Here is a 23,739-nt window from a genome sequence, read left to right on the forward strand (position 1 = left end):
AGTAGTGTTTCAATTCAGATATGCCAGCATTTAAATGTGTTTCTATGCCACTTCTTAAATCGAGCACAATGTGTGCAGGACGTTGCTTATCAGAATTGAGCTTCTATTATAAGGAATATGCCATAAATGGAACTGCTTATTTATTTGAGAGGTCACGGAATGGATGGTTGGCTGTTGCGAACCCACCGGCAAAATTTTGGTAGCCCTAATAAGGGCTGTTCTTTTGTTAATAAGAAGCCTTTATGGTTCGTCGCGTGGCTCAATGCCAGACAGCTCGCGATCGGAGTCGCTTTTTTCAGTGTCATCTTCACCCAGCTGGATGATGATGGGTTGAATGTGCTCACTCCCAGACGTGTAAAGTCTGAACTTTGCCTCCAAGTCCATCACATGCTGAATGCTCTTCCTCCAGTCTTCCGCCGTTACCTGCTTGATTTTCTCCCTCAAGATGACGTCAACCGTGGACAGCTTGGAGTCTCTGTTGTCCGCAGCGATGCCATTTTTGACTTTGGCCCACACAAACTCAATGGGATTAAATTCGCAGTGGTACGGCGGGAGCCTGAGTACAATGCAACCGGCCTTTATAGCTGTGTTATCTACGATGTAGCTCAGAAAGCGTGACTTTACAGATGCCGCCAGCTCAAGCAGCTGCTTCTTTATCATCCTTTCACCGTAGGTGATGTTCTTGCTTGTGAGCCACTCCTGTATCTTTTCCTTCTTCCAGGCCGTCGTCGGCAATTTCTCTTCTCGCCGGCTATGGTAAGGTGCAATGTCTAAAACAATGACGCTACCAGCTGGCAACTTCTGCAGAACGTCATTGAACCAGCCCTCAAAGCGATTGCCATCCATTTCTTCTTGGTAGTCGCCTGTCTTTTTGCCTCTGAATACATCCAAGCAGCCGTCGACGAAACCATCCTCGCTGCCGATGTGCGTCACGATCAGGCGCTGACCTTTCCCAGATGGTTGTTTTAGACCCGTCGTCAGGCCATTTGCTCGAGCGAACAGGCGTCCGCGCTTCTGCACCACGGTGTCTGTCCACACGATCGACCGAGTGTGTCCCGCCGTCACCCATGTCTCGTCGAGGTAGAAGATCTTTCGGCTTTCCGCCCGGTAGCGCTCCACGTCACGGAGGTAGCGATTCCGCCAATTGGTGATGTCATCCCGGTCGATAAGCAGCGAGTTGCGGCTTCTCTTATCGTGCTTGAAGTCGATCTCGGCAAGCTGGCAACGCACTGTACACCGCCTTAGTGCCGCGCTTGCTCACGCCAGCGTTTTGACAGTGGCTGTCTGCTGCCATCGAGTGTGATCTATTCATGGGTGCTTCGACGCGCTGACACCATGCTTGTTATTTCAGTTAGTAAGCGAATGTGTTTACGTTTATGCAGCCCATAAAACTACCATCCTTACTCCGTATAGCTGTCTGCTAATTTGCTATCGCAATTTATGCTTCGCCTTTTGCGAAACTGCGAAATTTTAATGCAAGTACAATAAATCTGGATTTTTTTACCAGGGTCACCACTCTCGTCAATGCATCCGTGCATTGACGTACAGAGGTCATGGCAAGAAATTGCTAAATACATTGTTGGAAAAGCCAAATTTGGAATCCGCGCGTTCACCACGCAATAGCTAGACGACGACGAACGCGCGACTTGTGGCACGAGCGCGATCGCGCGCGAACGCCGTGGGACGGCGACAGTCAACCTTGGAATGGGCGCCAAGAGCTGCATTCTTGTCTCGCAATCACGCGTGACACTTTGCCTCGAGCAGACGAAGAAGAAGCCTTATAGGCGTGTTTCTTTCCTTTCAACATCTAGGCTTACATCAACGTCTAGCTGTGTTGAATCCCACCGACCCGAAGACACGCTTCACATCATGGGTGTCCTGAGGCTGAAGATGGTCACCGCTTTCGGGATCGTGTACGGTGTCGGCTGGTTCTTGGTCGATGTGGTGTGTTTGCTCGCGTATCCCTACTGCGACCACCCGACGAAGTGCTTCGACTACGAGAAGGAGCTGGCCGCCAGCGTGGACCCCACTGTGGACCCATGCGACAACCTCTACGAGCACGTCTGCGGCAACTGGGACAGGCTCTACCCGACTCGCGGGAAACAAAGAGGTGGTCAATTTGGTGTGCTCCAAAGCCGGGTATACGTGTTCGCGCTGAACGAGCTCGAGCAGACGCCTCCCGAGCACCCAGTGAAGGCGGTTCGCCGAAGCGTTTCCGCCTACCAGAGTTGTCTCAACGTTTTTGCAGAGAAAACAGACCACACCAATGTGAGTTATCGCTTTAGTATTTCGATTGCCTGAGTAGACGGTAAGCGAGAAAAGAATGGGAGTAACCCACTGCGGTCGCTCTGTAAAGGCGAGAGACTCTTCGAAGCAAAGAGCAGGTTTCGTCGTCAGGAACGGACAAGCCTTGATATACAAAGAGACAATGCATCAGCTCGTCTTGAGGGTTCTTTTCTTTTTTTTTTGTCTCCCGTGCCCATGCCCCGCAATCCGCGAGCCACGCGCACTCCTCCAAACCTCTTTCTAGTTGGCTTCTATGTGTTGCACAGGGTAGCAGACGACGCTACCACTATACTTGAAACAGGCGTTTCAACACCCTCTCCAGGGACGACATTCGCGAAAGTTGTCTAGTGCATGTGTGCATACTGATAAGCCTGGGTGTGGGCGATTGTCGGTAACGATAGCGAAGATCATGATAATGAGCTGCACATGATGATAATGTTAAGTCGCACTTGGCACGTTGGTAGGAACACTGTTTTCAATACAGATTTAGTCACAAGCGCACTATAGAAAATGATTGAATATAAGCAAAACTACTTGATGTAATTGCACTACGTGTCCTCCTCCCCACGAACGCTCTGGTTCACAGAACTTTTTTTTTATTCACAGTAAAAAAAAAAAAAAGCTTGAAAAAAAAAGTTGTATCGAAGGAGCAAAAAGAAAAGAAAGTCTCCCATCTAAAGTGGTTTGTTGAAAGGCAATTATCGAATTATTTCAAATCGGTCAATATTAATCACCCCTGATTCTTTACTGAGGAATCAATGCGCGGTACACGTGCGTTTTTGCATTTCGTCCCCATCAAAATGCAGCCGCCACAGCCGGGATTGAATCCGGGTTCCTCCTGGCTTAGCAACGCCGCGGCATAGCCCCTGCTCCACCATGGTGGATTAGAAACATAAACACTAAAAGCAATTATCAGAATTGGTGAGGCGAAAGATGATATTCATTTTATTACATACACGTAACCCCATCTAGTCTAGGTTTTGTTCTGTTGCAAAGCTTACCAGAAAATAATTGTCGCAGTTTCACCCGAAAGGCGAAGCATCAATTGCGATAGCAAATTAGTAGAGAGCTATACGGAATAAGGATAGTAGTTTTATCAGCTGTATCAACTTGTACATGCGGCAGCACCAGCAACGCGCAAAACTGTTGTCGACGCCGTCGGCGTTTTATCCGCGTTCGCACCGAACGGGCGTGGCGTTGGTGACTGTTGCCGGTGAATATGGGGGCGGTTCGGAGGTTTTCAACGAGATCACAATGGGACACTCGTCGAGCAGCGTCGGAAATCTTACCTACCTTCTCGCCTCGCAACGTTTTAGGGGCGAAGCTCCTTAAAGCGGCACCCGTTCGTCCCTCGTCGTAGTCGTAGTGCGTAACCAGTCTGAGAAAAATGAGAAAAAAAAATTCCGAAGTTGTGTCCGTAGCGCGGAATCGAACCAGGGACCCCTCGCTTCCGAGCGCGCGGCGTTAGCCCACTACGCCACGAAGCGGACATGGACACACGCACCATGATGGCAATAAATACCCAACATTAACGAAAGGCCGCGTTTCTAGCGCGTTTCTAACGCGTTTGTGCTAGCGCGTTACGGCCCGTGTAAGAAGCTGGTGTAAGACGATGTGGCCTCTCCGCCTTACCTTCAACGCGTTTCGAACGCGCTGCCCAAAGCGGTGGCAAGTCAAGTTCAAGTCGAGGAGCGTTTATGAATACGGGGGGTATGCTCTCTCGGCAGTCATGTGATGGCGTCGGCAAACGCGGTGCACGTTCCGGCATGTGTAAATGGCTGCGTAAGACGCTGTGGCCGCTCCCCCTTACTAGAGAGTACTGCACGTTTCTAACGCGTTTGTGCTAGCGTCCCCTTAAGCGGGAGATCCGATGATTCCCTCCGGAGCTTCGCCCACTCATCATCATTCACCCCGTGGATATGCAGTGAATTTTTTTTTACATAAATACGCATATCGTGCCACAGTTAAACGTCGCCTAACTCCCTTCCTCCCGTCCCCCCACGGCATTTCGCACCACGGAAGAAGTCGCGTTGGCTCTCTATATATGGTGATTGTAACGGAGGAAAGAGAGCAGCCCTTCGAGGAGCACGGCGCAGAAAGCGCGTTTGCTCTCCGACGTGCGTTCGCTCCCCGTGAAAGCGCGCGTTCCTCGCGCCCTTTCACTCGCACATACAGCGTCCGGAGCGCGGCGACGATTTCATCGCTGTTGACGTCATACGGAACCTCACGGCGACGACGGCGCCGACGACAGAAATCCGCTTTAGAGTGTCCATATAATTTCTATCACAATAAAAAGTAAGAACTCAGAGCTAACCAGTGGTTTCTCTTTGATTAGATATGCGGATTTAAGGCAACTTGTTTACCACGAGCTCGCTTATAACGTGATTGTGTTAACCTCCCCCTGTCGAAGAAAATCCGGCGTTGGCGTAAGCATCGCCATCGGGAGTATTCGTGGCAGAGAAATTCATCCTGAGCCACCCCGGCCACACAGGCCCTCCCTAAGCCGCAAGGGGTTAGTGAACCAAAATCGAATTTCACAAAGGAAAATCCGTCAGAAAAATTGTAGAGTACGACTTAACTCCAACCTACAGACGTGAAAGCGTGGAATTGTAATTTGAATATACGAGAAAAAAGCCTGATATGCAGCCAGGGTTCTGTGAATGCTATCGCGTTGCACTCTTAAAGGCGAAGCTTAAGCGATCTCGATGGCGTGCGTCTCGGTTTTGGACACGCGCGCGCCTCGGGGAAACAGTAAACAATAAAGAAAGTCGCAGTTTCGCCCGAAATGTGAAGCATGAATTGCGATAGCAAATTAGTATAGAGCTATACGCAGTAAGGATAGTAGTTTTATCGGCTGTGTAAACTTTGACACATTCGCTTAATAACCGAATTGACAAGCATGGTAGCAGAAACGCTTAGGGTGGTTCCGAGAAAGGAGAGGGGTATTCTGGTGTTGATTTGGAAAGTGATTTTTAAGCCAGTAATTTTATATGAGGCGGTCGAGGTGGTGGTATATGAGTTGTTAGTGATGCTACGGTAGATAACAAAGTCGTCGACATTGGATCAACATTGAAGGGGATGGGACCAGGAAAAGAGCCAGGGGGCACGTTTTACGTACATGAAAGGAAGTTTGAAGACTGGTGATTCATGACTGCGGGCTCAGAACAACTTGGTAAAAAAATGTCACAGTTTCGCCCTAAGGGCGAAGCAATGAATGCGATAGCAACACAGCAATGTCATACGAAGTAAGGTGAGCGGCTTTGGTAGCAACAACACGCAGAACTGTTGTCGACGCCATCGGCGTTTTGCCCGCGTTAGCTCAAAATGCGTGCGGCGTTGGTGACTGTTGCTGGAGCCTCTGATATAAATAGGCACTTGGTGCCGCAGCTAAACGTCGCCTCACTTCCCTCCCCCTCCCCCACGGCCTCTCGCGCGTCCGAAGAAGGCGCGTTTGCTCTACATATATGGTGATTGTAAAGGAGAAAAGAGACGCCTACTTCTGCAGCCCTTAAGCGAGCACGGCGCAGAACGCGCGTTTGTTCTCCGCCGTGCGTTCACTCCCCGTGAAAGACGCGCCCCTCGCGCCCTTTCACTCGCACATACAGCGTTCGGCGCGCGGCGACGATTTCATCTCCAAATGACGTCATACGGAACCTCACGGCGACGGCGACGGCGACGGCGACGCCGACGCCGACGGCGACGGCGACGCCGACGGCAGAAATCTGCTTTTGAGTGTCCATATAATTGCTATCGCAATAAAAATGTGAAATATTGTGAGATATCGTTTGCTCTATATATCGTATTAGGTAAGGTGGATAATGTATAGTGCCGGTTTCAGGTGGCACAAGAATGGGTGATTCATTAGATACCATAGTGCCAACACAGAGTGAAGCACATTGGCATATTCCAGGACGGGCGCCAATAGGCCTGGTTCGTGAGTGTAGATATGCGCGCCAGCTGTGGAATATTAGTGTGTCCAATAATTTTCGCGATTTACTTTTTTTGCCAAATGGAGTATTTTAATTTGATCTATGTTTGCACGCTAGGTACTGAGAGAATTGTCCCATGCGCAAAAAAATGCTACGTGTCTTGACTATAAGACAAACGCATTTCTTTTTAACAGCGAAGCTGTTTAGGCTGGTGTATTTTGGGGTACGTATCCAGGAACTACTAAGAAAGAAAATCGAACGAACTTTCTTGCCTAGGCGGGATTTCAACCCGCGTGCCCCCGGTGCCAAAGCGAGCATCGTAACCCCTGGGCTACACAGCTACGCTTGCAGAACATGCATTTATGCTGTGCGAACCATATGATTGCGTTCGAGCGTCGTTGTATTCGTCCACAGCAGGCGCGTTCGTACGCTCGTGCTCTGTGAGGTCACGAGGTTTTGCGCGCTATAAGATAGAGAGGCGCATTCACGGAGCGGGTCTGCTGTAACGCGGGGTCGGCATTGGGGCGTGGGGTCGGTGTTGCAAACTGCGCTGTGCTACGCGCAGTGACGGCCCTAAGTCCGAGACGCGCGAAAAGAAATTATAATCATCAGGAGTAATACGATGAAAAGTTCGCGCGCACTTCCTGAAAATGCTGGGCTGCGATCGCCCAGCTTCGCTGTTTCAAGCATTGCGCGGCCGAGTGCAAGTTTTTTTTTTTTTTCTACGTGCATCGCGGTTTTTACGGAATAGGGCGGAAATTCATTTAAGCGCGAGTGCTTCGATTAAGATGCTGAATTCCTACTTTAAAATTTGATAGATAGTGTATTCCATAAATGCGGATTTAAAGGTAGGTAAAAAAGCCCTACGCTCACGATTACACACGTCGCGGTCTCCTTTCTAACAGAAGGGAATTGTTTTCGTGTATGCTTGGCGTAGCACAGTGGCAGAGTTGAAAACGGCGTGAATGGCTTTACGGTCAGTGCTATCATTTAAGTTTGTTAGGCTCGATTACCTAGCCGGCGCACTGTTTAGTAATAAATTTGTTCAATGTTTATTCTCTTACGGCTGTGGGTAGAGATACTGATTGGGTAAGGCTAAAGTTAGGCAGTCATCAAGCACATTCTTTTAATTCGTGCAAAATTTCCCCAAAAAAGAACAGGTTAAGCCACTCTGTGCTCTGGAAATAAACATCCCCCCAAAAGTGTACGTTAGACTGGGTCTATGTGGTGCACATTTTTCTTTCTAAGTTTGGAAGAAAGGCATGGATAACTATAGAGGCGAGGTTTCGTACAGACCCCATTTACTACCCTCAGGCAATGCTCGACATTATGACCCGACCTGGTGGCTTAGTAGCTATGGTGTAGTACCACTGGTAAGCACCAGGTGGGGGGGATAAAATACCAGTTGCACTGTTGAACTTTGCACCTGCACCTGCATACCTGTTGAACTTTGCACCTGCAAAGTTCCAAGTGCAAGTTCGAATGAACTAGCGCAAGACAGGGTACCTTGCATTCGGTTTACGTTAAAGAATCCGGGGGACCCAAAATTATTCCGGAGTATTTCATAACGGCATGTCTGATAATGATCAGGGCCCGCAAGGCACCAGAAGTTTTTGCCCGACAGAGAAGCCATCGAACAGTTTAGATTTTATGCTAACTAGTGAGAGTGATAACCGTTGATCTGCAGCCATTACGATGCCTCGTTGCGCAATGTTGCGAACATTTCAAAAAACGCTTGCTGCAACATTTATTGAAAAATGAAGAAAGCCATAAATGAAGAAAATAATTCGGCGGGATTATTTTTTAATGGGAAAGCATTAAATTCCCCATTACGCTAAAATACGGCGTTGTAGTCGGCGGTGTGACCGTATGATGCTACCAAAAATGACCGACACCAAAGAGTAAAAACACGTCACAAAGTACTCGGATTGACGTCCAGTTGCTCAGTTGGGATCCTGGAAATAAAGTGAATCAATGGTTTTCAAAAGAAAATTACGAAAATTCCGGTCTGGTTGAGAATCGCGCCCGGGTCTACGGGATGCGAGACGAGCACGCTTCCACGAGGCCACAGCGGCTCTTTTTTTTTTCTTTCTTACATGGAAATCAAAACTGAAGATATATTACAGCGCGGACGTAGCTACACACTTAAAACTTGGACAAGCACACACAAGCATCCAAACAAGTGCAACAAGTCAGGCGGAGCGTACACACTTCTTACATAAGAGGCCACAGCGTCTCCACGGTTCTAGTTGACTAAAGGTGTGCCTAGTGCGTGCGTCATTGCGCACGTCCCGTCGCAGCCATCTGGCTGACCTAGTGCGTGTGTCGTTAAGCACGTGACGGCGCAGCGAACGGATAGGAGGTGGTGCCACGTCATGAGTGGAAAAAATGAGTGTATGAAAAAAAATATTTATGTCCAGTTTAACGCCGCTGAGCGGTCCTTCCAATTAACGCCTAGCGGCCAAGCGAGTGCGTTGAGCTGCTAGGCGCGTTTTCATTTGGCCTTACCGTTACGCAGTTAGTACGCAGGCGAGAGCTAACGCGGAGAAGGAACGTGCGGGGGAAAAAAATTCACTAAGGGACTTAATGCTTTTGCATTGCTCACGTAAGCAGTTTTAGGTGCATCTGCCGAATTTTTCGTAAGCGTCGTTCTGACGGTGCGCTAAGGTGAGCCATCTGGGTGGTATTGCTTCGTGCAGAAGCAATTCCGGTTTTCACAGAAATAAGGTTTATGCACTGGCTTTCGAAATCAGACATTTGCTTGTTATATTATTTGCTGTCCGTTGTCAGCAGTTTACTTTTTTTTCCTTTATTTCTTCACATTATTTGATTTGCAGAGCATTGGTGTTTGCAGTTTGGATGGCCTTTTCCACATAGCTAGAATAGCATTCGTACAAAATTTATGGTACTGCCAATGTGAATTGAGTTTCAGTTATCTAACGTCACATGTTAGTTGTGCTTTGCAGTTTCAGTTATGTTTGCATGTGTGACTGGAACGGGGTTACCCATCTGGTATATACTAGGACGGCTTCCCCACTTCGCTCGCACTATTCCTATTCGATTGGCCTTTATGATTGTTATCGAGAAGAACCTGTGCAAAACCCAGGCCAACGCGCGCAATTCCGCATTTCATGTTCGAATACAATGAATTAACAGGCTTTCGGCATTTCGTCTATCTTGAGTTTCCCGACACTTTTAACAGCGGAGCTGTTTAAGTTATTGGTTGCACCGCGTAGTGCGAAAACTGCTCCTGGCAATGATGTCACCGCGCGTTGCCTAGCAACCACCTCGTGGTTGTGCATGTGCTTCGCCTCCTCTTGGTGCCGTGCGCTCCGTGCCGTGCTCCTTTCTCGAGCGCGCGCTATGCTCGAGAAAGAGAACGAGAAAAAGAGCGAGAGAGCAAAAAAGAAATTGTAGCAGCACCAACGAGGCAACGTGCCGAATTCCTGCCCACGCTGTCTGCATTTCCCATAGAGTGTCTCACTATAACACCTAAAGGGTAATCTGGCGCCACCGTTTATGCGAGTTTCTTAAAGGGGACGGGATATGTCTCTGCGAGGCTTGTGTTGGCTGGTGTTGTACGACGCTTCGTATAAAACGTGGATATGGCCACACAAATAATGTGATCTTAAAATAAAATCCACCTAAAAGGCTTTCATTCACCCATATTACATCTCAATAAAGTTTACTCACCTACAATGCAGAATCAATTGAAGAAAAGCAAGAACAGACTACAAGTTGTTCCAAAGCGAGTGAGAATCTTTTCCTCTGTTCTCCAACTTTAGCGGCGAGGTGATACTTTTTACATTTTATGTAATTGTAATTCCAATAATAAGTCCTCGAAATTAAACAAAACATGTTTTCTGTGTAATAATAAAGCTAAAACAGCTTTTTACGTGCGGTTTAAGCAGGAAATTATTGTGACAGACAGAACGGTGCTAGCCAGGCGCGTCTTCAAGGCTTCCTGGCTCTCCGAGAACGATGCCAATCCGAATTCACAATATACCGGCATTCCCATGCATACCACAGCGCAGCAGCGCCAGATTTCCTGGGTAATATAGTGAAACTCTATGGCATTTCCCCGTTTCGTCGTGTTCGCCCTCACGCCGAATGCGCGCGGTATACGGGACTGCAGCCTGCGCCTATATGGCGGCGGCCTGGCAGGTTTCGACTAGCCACGCCCAGGCACGTGTGGAGGCGCAGCGTGGCCGTGACGTCACCGGGGAGGTAAAGTTTGGAGCCGGCGCGACGGCGGCCGAACTCTCGTTAACTCTGTGGCCAGTACATGTAGCCTTGACATGTCACGACCAAAAATATCAGGACACCCGAAGAAGAAGCCGCTCATCTTGAACCGCGTCGCACGGCCAAGCGAGAATCTGCGCGTCAGCGGCCAGCCGATTTGGAATACGTTACCTAGGAGCACTTAGCATTTCCTAGCAAAACTTAGCCAAGCCTAGTAAAACCTGGAAGAAGCTAGGTCGATAACCCGCTCCTATGTTTACTTCATCCTTGCACCACTAGTACCAAGCTGCCCACATTTTTTATTGCGATAGCAATTATATGGACACTCAAAAGCAGATTTCTGCCGTCGGCGTCGCCGTCGCCGTCGGCCGTCGCCGTCGCCGTCGCCGTGAGGTTCCGTATGACGTCATTTGGAGATGAAATCGTCGGTAGGTAAGTGGTTCTTGAGGGAAAGGGAAAGGTTGGCACTATCTTCTGCAGCCCTTGAGGGAGCACGGCTCAGCGCCAACGGGGAGGGGTAAGTGGGAGCGAAAGAAGGGATAGAGTGGAGACGCCATGGCTGGGCGAAGCAAAACCGGCAGGCATAGGCGGCACGTATCAGGCCGAGATGGAAGGCCTTGGTGTGCTGCAGAGTCTGCAGGGGTGTTGTGCCAGGCCGGTCAGGCCCGGGGTGGAGTGGGAGGCCGTGAGGCCTTCCCGCTTGTAGAAATGTCCTTAGAGGCGTGCGGAGAGCCCTGACGAGTCAAGGAACTCCACGACGCCTCGAAGTGCAGAAAGGTGGTGTCGGCCGGGGAAGAGGAGATCTTCCTCCTTGCCACAGGGGAGGCCCAGGCGGCGGAACTCCTGCAGGAGTGGGCCCCGCTGCTGGAGGTACGCCGGGCAGGCCAGCAGGAGATGTTCGATCGTCTCCGGCTCCCCGCAGGAGCTGCAGGCCGGGGACGTCGCTCGTCCCAGTCGGTAGCTGCGTGCTGCCGTCCAGCTGCAGCCGATGCGGAGCCGGAGAAGGAGCGAGGTCTCCCTGCGAGCCAGGCCTCGCTGGGGGAGTGGTCGTGGGGGGCATCCCAGTGCCACCCGTTTGTCTGGGTGGTGGGTCGCCAGGTGTCGCCGCAGCCTCAGTCCTGTGAAGTCGCCCTCCGTCACGGCCCGACTGAGGGGCACAGTGGTGTGGTGGGCGTCCTTCGCCAGGGTGTCGGCTGCCTCGTTGCCCGGGATCCCTACGTGGGCGGGGATCCAGTGCAGGGACACCGGGTGGCCTGCGTCCTGCAGCGCTGTCAGCCGGGTAGACAGCAGTGCGACTCCAAGGCTGGCGCTTTCTGGCCTCTGCAGGCCGAGGAGGGCTGCCCTGGAGTCGCAGAGGATGGCCGCTGGTACCCCAGGAAGCTCCTCAGAGAGTAGGTCGACGGCCAGGTGGAGGCCTGCCACCTCCGCTGCAGTCGAGCTGGCGTGTCTGGGCAGTCGACACTGCCTGCTCTTCTGCAGGGCTGGTGCCGTGCAGGCCGCCGTGGCAGAGCCGGTGTCCGGTACCACCGAACCGTCGACGTACACCAGGAGGTGGTCTCCGAGGGTCTCGTCCAGGAGGCAGGCGGCCGTCTGCTGCAGGGCGCAAGCGGGTGAGCGCCTCTTCGAAATCCCGGGCAGCTCCGTGGCGATGGGGACAGGAGGCCTCTGCGGTGGGGGCAGCTGTACCGCATTCGGCGGTGGGTTGCCAACCACCTCCTCGTAGAGGCGGCACAGCTGACCCATCCTTGAGGAAGGCCGGGACTGGAGGCGACGCAGCAGGCCTCTGCCATCAGGAGCATAATCGTCGCCGCGCGCCGAACGCTGTATGTGCGAGTGAAAGGGCGCGAGGGGCGCGTCTTTCACGGGGAGTGAACGCACGGCGGAGAACAAACGCGCGTTCTGCGCCGTGCTCGCTTAAGGGCTGCAGAATTAGGCGTCTCGTTTCTCCTTTACAATCACCATATATGTAGAGCAAACGCGCCTTCTTCAGACGCGCGAGAGGCCGTGGGGGAGGGGGAAGGAAGGGACGCGACGTTTAGCTGCGGCACCAAGTGCCTATTTATATGAGAGGCTCCAGCAACAGTCACCAACGCCGCACGCATTTAGAGCTAACGCGGGCAAAACGCCGATGGCGTCGACAACAGTTCTGCGTGTTGTTGCTACCAAAGCCGCTCACCTTACTTCGTATGAGATTGCTGTGTTGCTATCGCATTCATTGCTTCGCCCTTAGGGCGAAACTGTGACATTTTATTGCGATAGCAATTATATGGACACTCAAAAGCAGATTTCTGCCGTCGGCGTCGCCGTCGCCGTCGCCGTCGCCGTGAGGTTCCGTATGACGTCATTTGGAGATGAAATCGTCGCCGCGCGCCGAACGCTGTATGTGCGAGTGAAAGGGCGCGAGGGGCGCGTCTTTCACGGGGAGTGAACGCACGGCGGAGAACAAACGCGCGTTCTGCGCCGTGCTCGCTTAAGGGCTGCAGAATTAGGCGTCTCGTTTCTCCTTTACAATCACCATATATGTAGAGCAAACGCGCCTTCTTCAGACGCGCGAGAGGCCGTGGGGGAGGGGGAAGGAAGGGACGCGACGTTTAGCTGCGGCACCAAGTGCCTATTTATATGAGAGGCTCCAGCAACAGTCACCAACGCCGCACGCATTTAGAGCTAACGCGGGCAAAACGCCGATGGCGTCGACAACAGTTCTGCGTGTTGTTGCTACCAAAGCCGCTCACCTTACTTCGTATGAGATTGCTGTGTTGCTATCGCATTCATTGCTTCGCCCTTAGGGCGAAACTGTGACATTTTATTGCGATAGCAATTATATGGACACTCAAAAGCAGATTTCTGCCGTCGGCGTCGCCGTCGCCGTCGGCGTCGCCGTCGCCGTCGCCGTCGCCGTCGCCGTGAGGTTCCGTATGACGTCATTTGGAGATGAAATCGTCGCCGCGCGCCGAACGCTGTATGTGCGAGTGAAAGGGCGCGAGGGGCGCGTCTTTCACGGGGAGTGAACGCACGGCGGAGAACAAACGCGCGTTCTGCGCCGTGCTCGCTTAAGGGCTGCAGAATTAGGCGTCTCGTTTCTCCTTTACAATCACCATATATGTAGAGCAAACGCGCCTTCTTCAGACGCGCGAGAGGCCGTGGGGGAGGGGGAAGGAAGGGACGCGACGTTTAGCTGCGGCACCAAGTGCCTATTTATATGAGAGGCTCCAGCAACAGTCACCAACGCCGCACGCATTTAGAGCTAACGCGGGCAAAACGCCGATGGCGTCGACAACAGTTCTGCGTGTTGTTGCTACCAAAGCCGCTCACCTTACTTCGTATGAGATTGCTGTGTTGCTATCGCATTCATTGCTTCGCCCTTAGGGCGAAACTGTGACATTTTTTTTTTTGATAACGACTTCCATTTTAAAGGAGTAATCTGGTGTCCTTTTTGAGGTTCACAAGATTGACGAATATGTTGTGGCATATCAGCCGCTCTAGGCATTCCACTAATATAGATGTAGGGGTGTCTCAGCGGATGCGGCTCTAGGCTGCTGTGCTACAGGTCGCGAGCTCTATTCCCGGTCGCGTTCGGAAGGCGGGGAAATGCAAAACGCTGCACTGCGTCGAATCTCATCGCGCATGCTCTGCCCCAGGCTGTGAAAACTACATAGGTCGCAGGGCATTTAGTTTTTCTTCTCGTTTATTCAATTCCGCGTCAAAAGATGTCACGAGGGCAGTTCCTACCATGTACAGCATACCTGAATAACTCTTGCAGGCTAGGGGACTATTTGTCACCGCCCCATATCAATGGGGATGCCAATAAATCATCATCACCATCTGCACCTCCGGTAAACAAGAATTCATCAAACAGTGTTAGGTTTAGCAACAGGCTACACCAATCTAGGAACATGGCCCGCATTGAAACAAATGCTCACAAGATAGAATGTTTTCTGAGAGCACACGCCAGCGAATCAAAAGCGATATGTATTTAGTAAGGGCCGGATGGCCAGTAGAAAACATAAATCACTAAAAGAAGCTCTCAGAATTCATCCTTTGATGTTCTCAGTCTCTTCATATTAAAAAAATAGCCTTTTATATAGGCCTGTATGCGCGATTGCAACCCATTATGATGAAAAACAAAGCTTGTTTAGAGAGTCAATATGCGTCTAATCACACAGGGGACACTGGAAGCTCAAATTGTAGCACTGGGTGATAACATAGAATACATCAACAATACCGACCACCGCGTACTAATGAATCTAAGGTGTAGGATTTCGATTGCTTGGTTTAACAATGGCATATTGCCTAGCCTTGTTCAATATCAAGGATATTTACTGTGAACGCATTTATAACCCGGCCGTTGATATTGGCTGAGCTTTGTGAACCGTGGGAAGAGATTCATCTGGAGGGCACTGATTCATTCACTAATATTCTTCCCGCAGGTAGTGTTCGACATCTTCAGGAAGTTCAACTTCGAGTGGCCTTCTCTGGCGCTTTCCAAAAAATTTGACCTAATGGAGTACCTGCTGGGCATGCCGCTAGAATACAACTTGGCCACGCCCGCTCAGCTAGCCCTCGCGCCGCACCTAAAGACCAACAAGAGGTACAGCCTTTATTTCCGTATTAATGAGGAATTCGAAGGCACGAGGGACATGGAAACCATAGCCAAATGCATCACAGCGGTGGCGCCGTCGGTAAAAGGCTATTCGGCCATGGCACTCGCTGGGCGAATCCTCACCTTTCTCGTCCACCTGAAAACGACCGCATTTGCACTGTCGGGGGAGTACCTCTACTACACCATCGAGCAACTGGCCAATGAAACCGGCGGGCCCAGCATGATAGATACCTGGCTAAAGGTCATTAACAACCACCTGCCCCATGACCGGGCTGTCGGCAAGACGGAAGACGTGCTAACACGCACAGACAGCGCCTTGCTTCTCAAAGAGATTCTGGCCAATGCCAAGCGGTCCCGGTATGCGGACATCGTACTGTACGCTGGCTGGCAGATTGTCGTTGGCCTGCGTGCAGCGGCGTCGCCTTCGCTCGTGGAATGTGTGGCAGGCAACGATTTGCACGCCCAGCTGGACTCTGGCCTAGAGTGCCTGAAATCTGTGAATGAGGTTTGTGTCCTTAGGGCTAGTTGCCACGATAGTTTCTAAAGAGGCTGCGCCAAACGTCCACGGCTCATTAGATCAGAAAAAAAAGCTCAATATTACCGCAGCCGACAAACTGGCCTCTCTGGCAATAATTTCGCAGCCGACGAAGCTGGAGAGGGTAGTTTGAGTGTAAAAGTAAAAGCTGGGGGTCTTTCTTTTCATTGAAAACGAAACACCCAAAATTATGCGAGACCGTTATCCAACTACCGCAAAGTGGCTTTAATAAGGAAAGAACGTGCTTCGCATGCGAAGGTGCAGAGTCAGGAGGTCATATTAATGATGGTAGTAGATGAGAGTGAGGACTTCACTGCAAAACGGTGCCCTTTTTTTAACAGCAATACTCTTTAAGCCAGCCCTTATTGGTGGTGCATGCCAAGAAACTGCCACGCCGTAGCCATGGCAACCCAAAGAAGGAGAAGGAGCACGCGGTCTCATCCTCGCCAGCACTTTGCCTTACTGACCCCCTCATCCCTTCTCTCCGCGGCGCGCTGAGCCAGGAGAAAAAAAAACTGGCCGACTGATATAGAGCGGCTAGCCTCCAACGCATAGGCGTATCTACCGGGGGGGGGGGGGGGCAGAGGGGGCACTTGCCCCCCCCCCCCCACTGTCAAAAGTGGGGAGGGGCAAAGCATGCAATTTGACCCCCCCCCCCCCCACACACACACACACTTGCGAAAGCGGGCACTTTCGGCTACACGCTGGACAGTCCAACAAAACTACATCTGAAGCTAAATTTTCTTTCTTAATAGAGTCACCACGTTAATAATTCTTTTCTTTACTACGTATTCCCGGTTTGGGCAGCGTGTATTGTGCCTCCTCGTGACGCGCTGTAGCGGGCGACGCGCGAGATTTGCCATACACGCTTGCATTGCGCAAAAGTCCTGGCGCTGGACAGGTCCCGCAGTTACAAATTACGGCCTAACCATACTTGAAAAAACAAAACAATCGGCTTGATATATTTAACCTTCGGGCGAGGGAGAGGTCAGGATAAAGTATTTTAATCAGCCGCGCCCAACGATGCGTGTGCCTTACTGCTTGAAATGGTTGGATTATGAATGATTATGAAATGGTTGGTTGGATTACTGCTTGAAATGGCTGGAACTATTGAATCTCCGTCCAGAGATAGTCTACGTAGCGTTGCAGTATAAATATATATCTTATCACCATCAAAAATCTAATCAAACCACTTAAAGATGTAACTACCGAATTTCTTTGTGTAATCACGACTTATTTATTTATTTATTTATTTATTTATTTATTTATGATACCTCAAAGGTCCCAGAACGGGACATTACATGAGTGGTGGGCACCTAGAAAAGTGACGGGACAGGTTAGGTGGCGTGACTTGAAATATGGCCTTCAATATCAGTTTTGAAACTGGAAATGTCGGTCATGAGGGCGATGTCAGAAGGAAGGGTATTCCATTCTCGGGCTGTGTGCAGAAAAAAAGAACGCTGACACGTGGTGGAATGGGCGCGTGGTAGATATACAGCATTGGGATGCGTATGGCGGGAGAAACGGTGCGCTGGAATGATGATTTGGTTACCTGTGGGCAGCGAATGAAAGAACCTAAAAAATAAAAAGACGAGCACTTTTGCGGCGGGAGGTGAGCGAGGGAAAACACAACCGCGATTTTAAGGCTGAGACACTTGTATTATAGGAGTAGTCAGAGAGAATGAACCTGGCAGCACGGTTCTGTACCGATTAAAGGGAATTAATCATAATAACATGATGGTTGTCATAGGTAGCACTGGTATATTCTAGTTTAGAATGGATTATGATTTTATATGCAAGTTCATTTATTCATAATACCTGAAAGGTCCCTGAACGGGACATTACATGAGGGTCTGCGAGGTGGTATGTTCGTGAAAGTGACCTCGGTCGCACGTGCAGAGCCATTTCAGTGCCAATAGAACACATGACTGAATTTTTTCTAAAGGCCTGTGTCAATTATGCTTTTATCGATTTCATTGTCCAGCCGTTTCTGAATAAGAGCTACCCTACTACTTGTTTCCCGGCAGGAGAAAGAACAGCAGATATTTTATATATTGAAGGAATGAAGACCATCTTATTGCGACGTGTTCCGAAATTTGAACTGCGGTGGTTGCTTACGTACTCGAAGAACTGCTACTGAATACTCGCTTTCCCCCCCGTTTTTATGCTTTATACAAGGCATTTAGTTGTTGATCCCGGTATCCTCAGTAAACTATGCGGGACACGGTGTTAGTACTTATTCGAAGTACGAAACAATATCCTGAGTGACAAGCGATAAATGTTTTTTTCTGTGTAGGCTCATTGCAAGCCTTTGTAGAAATTTACATATTGAAGTGTTTCAGGGTGCCATACCGCCGCTTTTCCCGACTCCGAAAACAATTGCATGAGATATGGACTTGAAATTCCATGAAAATAGGGAGAATTTTAAGCGCAGTGCGTTGTGAAAATGGTACTTTCCTTGTTTAAATGCAAGTGTTGCAGATAATTACTAAACCCTTGTTTTCCCATTTGTTCCCGTGCACCATACGGGATGCGTATAGGTTGCTTCTCCGGTGTCCTCGGTGAGCTAAACAAGGCATCTTGTTTATATCTGGGGATAATTAAATTTTCTAACGAAGTAAGATGTGCATTGATGAATTATTGTTTTTTTAAATTTCTAGCAAGAAGTGCTTCAAAGCATTGCACGGGGACAAGGTTTTAAACGGAACACTAATATACGCGTAACTTTTCAAAGAATGCGATGTAATTACAGGAAACTGAAACATTTAGTGGTACTGTTAGAAAAAAAAACTGCTTCACTAAAAATCGGGTTGTAATTCACCAAGTTCGCACACCTCTGCCGTCTTTTTATTTTTAGTATTGAGAGTCATTTATGTTGATTGCACTTCATTCTGTATAACCTCGACAGTACTATTACCTTAACTAGCGATACATTTATGCTGTAGACACCAAGTAAAATTTTTAATTAGTAAAATTGACTGCAACAAATGTGCATTTTTTTCTGAGCTGCACTGCTGCTACTGGGTTGGATCAGGGACCTCTGGGCAATCCAAGCCATTTGTCCCTGCATCACATATAGATTTGATAGCGACAAGAAATAAATGCAAATTCAAATAAGTTTTCGGGCCTCGATGGTTCCCCATGTGTTATTGAGAAATAGGTCCATTGTTACAAATAAAAAATTCCTGACAGATGCATTTCCAGGCTTTTGCACTTATTCTCATGATATTTCAATACACACACAAACACACACATATATATATATATATACATATATATGGAAAGAGAGAGTCAGATCTGCGGTTCGCCCCCCCCCCCCTCCACTCGAGAAATAGTTGGTACGCCTCTGCATCCAACGTGTTGGGCGTAGGCAAGCAACAGCGTTCTTGGCACTGTGCCAACATTGGTTAGCCTGCCTTGTTTGTGGCATGCCAGGAACACTGTCGTAGGTGCCGACTCGTCCAGCGCTAGTCACGCGAAAAGTAACCAACGCCTTCGGCGTCGGCAAGCAACACCGTTCTTGGCACAGTGCCAACCTTGCAATTGGTTAGCCTGCCGGCGTTTGTGGCATGCCAGGAACGCTGTCGCTCGTAGGCGCCGACGCATCCAGCGCTAGTCACGCGAAATGTCACGAAAGGGAAGGTACCTCTGAACACCTTCCTACAAACGTAGTTATGTTAAACCAAGTTAAGACCAAGCAGCAGCGAAGTTGGTACCTAGCAAAAGCAGCCAGTAAGACTTGAGGATCGACAGTTTCGTTGTGCCTAAGCTTTGCACGACTGAATGCAACCGTTTTTAAAGCGAAGCTTTCCATGTCTCACGTATCGTCCATGGGTGCCGAAAACGCATTGCAGGAAAACCAACTTACAAGTGGATCTATCTGCGCACGCAATAGAACGGTGCACGCCATACGTATCGTAGAACTAGCGTTTACATTCGCAGTTGGACCGATAAGAACAATGGGAACTTCAACGCCATGCTACCCAGATAAACTGCATATATCTGCATTGCATTACGCGCGTTACGCAATGCATTCCCGGCCGTCACCATGGGTAAACCGCGGGTGCAGCGTACGGCAGAAGAGGCTGCTCTACGTGAATGTAAACGCGAGCGCGATCATGCCGCTAAGGCCGATCCAATGTATCGGCAATGGCAGAGCCTCTGACCGTCTACCACAGCGATCACAAGGCAATACTGTGCAAGTGTAGAGTCGTCCGTGAAATAGTGAGTGTGTGCGTGTAATCAGCCGCTACGTGATCTAAAATAAAGGTGACGCAACTTAACTAAAAGTGTCTTCATTCAACTTCAAGGTTGAAAAAGTACAATCCTAAAAAAATCAATCAAATCCCATATGCATCGCAACGCGGCGCTCAATTGAATGGTCGTCGGCTTTGGAGTTTCTTTCAGTTAAAGCTGCGCGTTCAACCATATTTCATTTATCGTCGGCTTCTTTTCCTCGCACTGTTAATCTTGTTTTGAAGTAACTATTTTTAATAACGTCAGTATTCGTAAAGTGGCGTCAACTATTATTTAGTGTCAATGGCGAGGCACTAAACTGCCACTTTAAACGTTTTCAGTCATCAGCGCAACCTAAAAAATATAAAACGCAGGTTGCCCAGTTCGCCTTTGTCCGGTGGATCGTCGACAGCCTGGAGCTGCAGCCAAACGCCAATGCCACAAAGGACACGTGGAGCGCACTGAAGTTGGGCACCAGAGAGAACTTCGCGAAGCTCCCATGGATGGACCAATCAACAGTCAAAATCGCCGGCGAGCATGTTGACAGCATACTCGGTATCTTCGCCTTGCCGGAACACCTACAAACTAACGAAGCGCTCGAGGCCTCCTACGGCTACCTACCGGAACCGGACGAGTCGCAGCCGTTTATTAGGTGGCTGATCAAAACGCAGCATCAGCGTCTTGAAGAGCAGAAGCGCCTACTTAAGGAAGACCCCACGGTGAGCATTCACCGCGATGACTTTCCGTACGACGCATTCAAAGTGAACGCGTTCTACTACCACCTCTACCACCTCGTGGCTGCTCTGCCGGCGATCATGGCGCCGCCGTTAGTTTCTCAATCGGTGCCAGCGGCGGTCAACTACGGTGCCATCGGAACGATCTTAGGACATGAATTGTCGCACGCCTTCGACCTTTCATTAATCCCGTATGGCAGTACCGGCGAAAACACACCGGAGTGGTCGTTGGTGGCAGTGTTCAGCTTCTTGAATAGGCTAGGCTGCGTCGTACGCCAGCTCGAGAATTACACTGCGGACATAGCGCACAGCTTCAACGCTGCCTCGGAAACGTTCGCCGACACGGCCGGAACTGAGAAGGCTCGGCTGGCGTTCGCTTCTCTACCGGCGAAGAAGGGCATTCTTGGATACACACAGGAACAGTCGTTCTTTATCGCCGGCTGTTTCCAGTTTTGCTCGGAAGGAGCGTACGCTTGGGACCAGTACGGAAAGTACCCGGCCAAGGTGTTGCGGTGCAACCTGCCAGCGGGAAACGAGAAGCGGTTCGCAGCCGCGTTCAGCTGTCCCAGTGAAGTGGCGCTGAACCCTAAAAACCGGTGCACGTTCCACTCAATAGAACGGTACAAACTGCCTAGCAACATGAATTTGGGGGCAACGGAAAGTATACCTAACTATCAGTAACTGTATACTTCTTCATTCTTTAATTTTTGCTACTTTTATAGAAATTCAAATATCGCGTACTTTTTGATGGCCATACATTTTTGTTATGAAGTCAAATAAGATGTGGACACGTGCACTTGCTTGTCTTTTTCCAATGACCGCACTTCAGCATTTCAGCAACTAACAAATGTTCAAAGTTATCGCTCAGCGAAATCCGCGCATTTCTCTAGAAGTTTGTTAAACGTTCTCGCAGTTTCGTTATGTTGTCTGTTTTCATCAAACCTTGTGAAACAATATTGTATGCGCGACACTAATTGCCTAGGGCTTTCTGAAACGCACGTGGGTACGAGCTATTACGCTAGAACCTTCGGGCAGTCATTTACAGACCAGACTGACTGGTACCTGTAGGCGGCCACCATGTTTTTGGTAGGATGATGGTGATAATGAGGAGACTGCACGAACAGCTTGCTATGGCTGGTTCCGAAAGTGCGGCAGCCGTCTTGTTTTGGAAAGTGGCCTTTAAACCAATTTTTTATTAGCATTGTTGCGTTGTGCCGCTACCCTCAATACCAGGTGCTGCCGTGACTGCGGGAGAGGGGAGGAAATGGCTGCTTTGTGTTGGGCCGTTTACGACATTTAGCAATCGTTATTTTGCGGCTTCTTCTTTCTTGGGTTTTACGTGCGAAAACGAGTCCTGATTATGAGGCACGCCGTAGTGGAGGGCTCCGGAATAATTTTTACCGCCTGGGGTTCTTTACCGTGCACTACAACGCAAGCGCACGGGCGTTTTTGCGGCTGCTTGTTTCACGTTCCGGACGGCAAGCCCATGGAGGTCAACCCAAACCCAAAACGCAATGAAAGAAATGTAAGCTGAAAGCGTTCGGGTGCCCGTGTCGACTTCATAACCTGCGCAGCGTGCTCCGTTATGGAAAATAAGACTGCACGGATCTTGACGGACTTCATGTCCTGTGTTATTAATGTACAGCAAGGCACTGCATTCGGGCACTCCTGACGCGAAAAGATAAAGCAGCGTATGAGTCGGGTGGCGAGAAAGTGGGCTGCACATCCATTAATGACTTAAGTTTTTTTCTTAGGCATATTGTGTGGCTTCTTCAAGTGCTATAATTGTGTGATGCTCACATGCAGATACAACCGAAGCAAGTTCAATCGTTCCTAACGAAGTTTGTGTCTCCATCAGCAATCTCGCACATGTATGCGCAAAATATTTTGTGTTGTCTGTTGATTGCGAGATGCGTGTACGTGTGCACCTGCAACGGTTGCACACGCAGTATAAGATATGCTACCAACTCTTGCACACTGCACTGGCCCACTAAAGGATTATGTTGCTTAGCGTGGTCGTTGCAAGTACAAAATGCTGCTCGTACTTCTTCGTGTCATTCTTAGGTAAATGAGTTTGGGCTAGAGAGCTATCCCTGCTTCTGTGGACAGCGTGCAAAAAACAGAAAATAACCTTATTGGAATCATATTGGTCATCGTACGTTAAGGGCACAGAACAATCGAAATGACAAAGCAGGGTAAGAGTCAGCACAATGTATGGCGGTAGCGCACGGCACAAATATAATCCTCGTCTTTAAATATAACTAAGGTTAGGACACTAGATGTCGTCTAGCATCTTTCAGACAGTGTCCTGAACCCCCGAAATTACATGTAGAGTTATGAAGATCTCGTAGAAAAAAAGCTCTGCCAGCGGCATGACGTTGGAACTGCAATGAAGCAGACGATGCTGAGGCTCCGTTGAAGCGGTTTGTGCGGCTGTGTTCTCTCGCTCGTCTCCGTGGTATATTTCCCTGATCTGAATTGTAATGTAATTAATGAAGACAAACTTGCCGGCATTCCAAGAAAACAACATGGCTCCAGCACTTTCGAAAATAGCCATCGCAAGCGAGTGACAACTGCAAACGTGGTGTGGCCTGCTGTCGCAGTTCCCTGACCATAGTCGGAAAAAATTGGCGGCATATCTGCTTGCTTCGCTGCAAATGACGTCGAAAGACGATAGTCTCTACCACCCCTGATACGTAACATCCTCTCTTCTACCACCACCAACCTATCACGCTCTTCCCCTCTCCTCTCACTCCTCTCATGATGGATGCAGTGGAGGTTTTGCTGAATTCAAGTTTCCCGCGTTCGCGCTGATGCATACTTATTGTTCAGCGCGAAGGCAGCTGAAAACACAGAGGTAGGACGACACAGGATAAGCACTGGTCCTACACGCGAATACATGCGGAGTGCCTCGAGCGGCCAGTAACTCGTCAATTTTGCGTTTATTCGCGGGCTTCTTTTACGCTCCAAAAACACTTCTATGTAGCACGTATTGAGTAACACAATGCTGCAGTCATAGTTTTTCATGTTGCTCTACAATTTTCTCATTGGCACCTTTCGTCTAACTATAATATTTGAGAAGTTGTTTAATTATTTAGACTAATTATTTAATTAGGCGGAATGAAAAAAAATATCTCATTATCTCCAAGCGACGGCAAACAACATTACTTTGGTTTA

At 49.4% G+C, this 23,739-nt stretch overlaps 1 protein-coding gene across 1 annotated transcript; it reads left to right on the forward strand.

Annotated features, from left to right (window-relative positions):
- Positions 1-1,869: 1,869 nt before the first annotated feature.
- Positions 1,870-21,243, forward strand: LOC119463719 (endothelin-converting enzyme homolog). Its single transcript, XM_037724544.1, has 3 exons — positions 1,870-2,268; positions 14,885-15,562; positions 20,203-21,243. The coding sequence occupies exons 1-3, from the start codon at positions 1,870-1,872 to the stop codon at positions 21,241-21,243; spliced, it is 2,118 nt and encodes a 705-aa protein (XP_037580472.1).
- Positions 21,244-23,739: the final 2,496 nt, after the last annotated feature.

Source organism: Dermacentor silvarum, chromosome 9 (assembly GCF_013339745.2).
Source record: "Dermacentor silvarum isolate Dsil-2018 chromosome 9, BIME_Dsil_1.4, whole genome shotgun sequence".
Classification (NCBI taxonomy): Eukaryota; Metazoa; Arthropoda; class Arachnida; order Ixodida; family Ixodidae; genus Dermacentor; species Dermacentor silvarum.

Bases quoted from the DNA above. Each gene is read 5' to 3' on its own strand.
- LOC119463719 (XM_037724544.1), top strand. From the start codon at position 1,870: ATGGGTGTCCTGAGGCTGAAGATGGTCACCGCTTTCGGGATCGTGTAC. The intron at 2,269-14,884 runs GTGAGTTATCGC...TTCTTCCCGCAG, and splicing joins AGAAAACAGACCACACCAAT to GTAGTGTTCGACATCTTCAG. The intron at 15,563-20,202 runs GTTTGTGTCCTT...TATAAAACGCAG, and splicing joins GCCTGAAATCTGTGAATGAG to GTTGCCCAGTTCGCCTTTGT.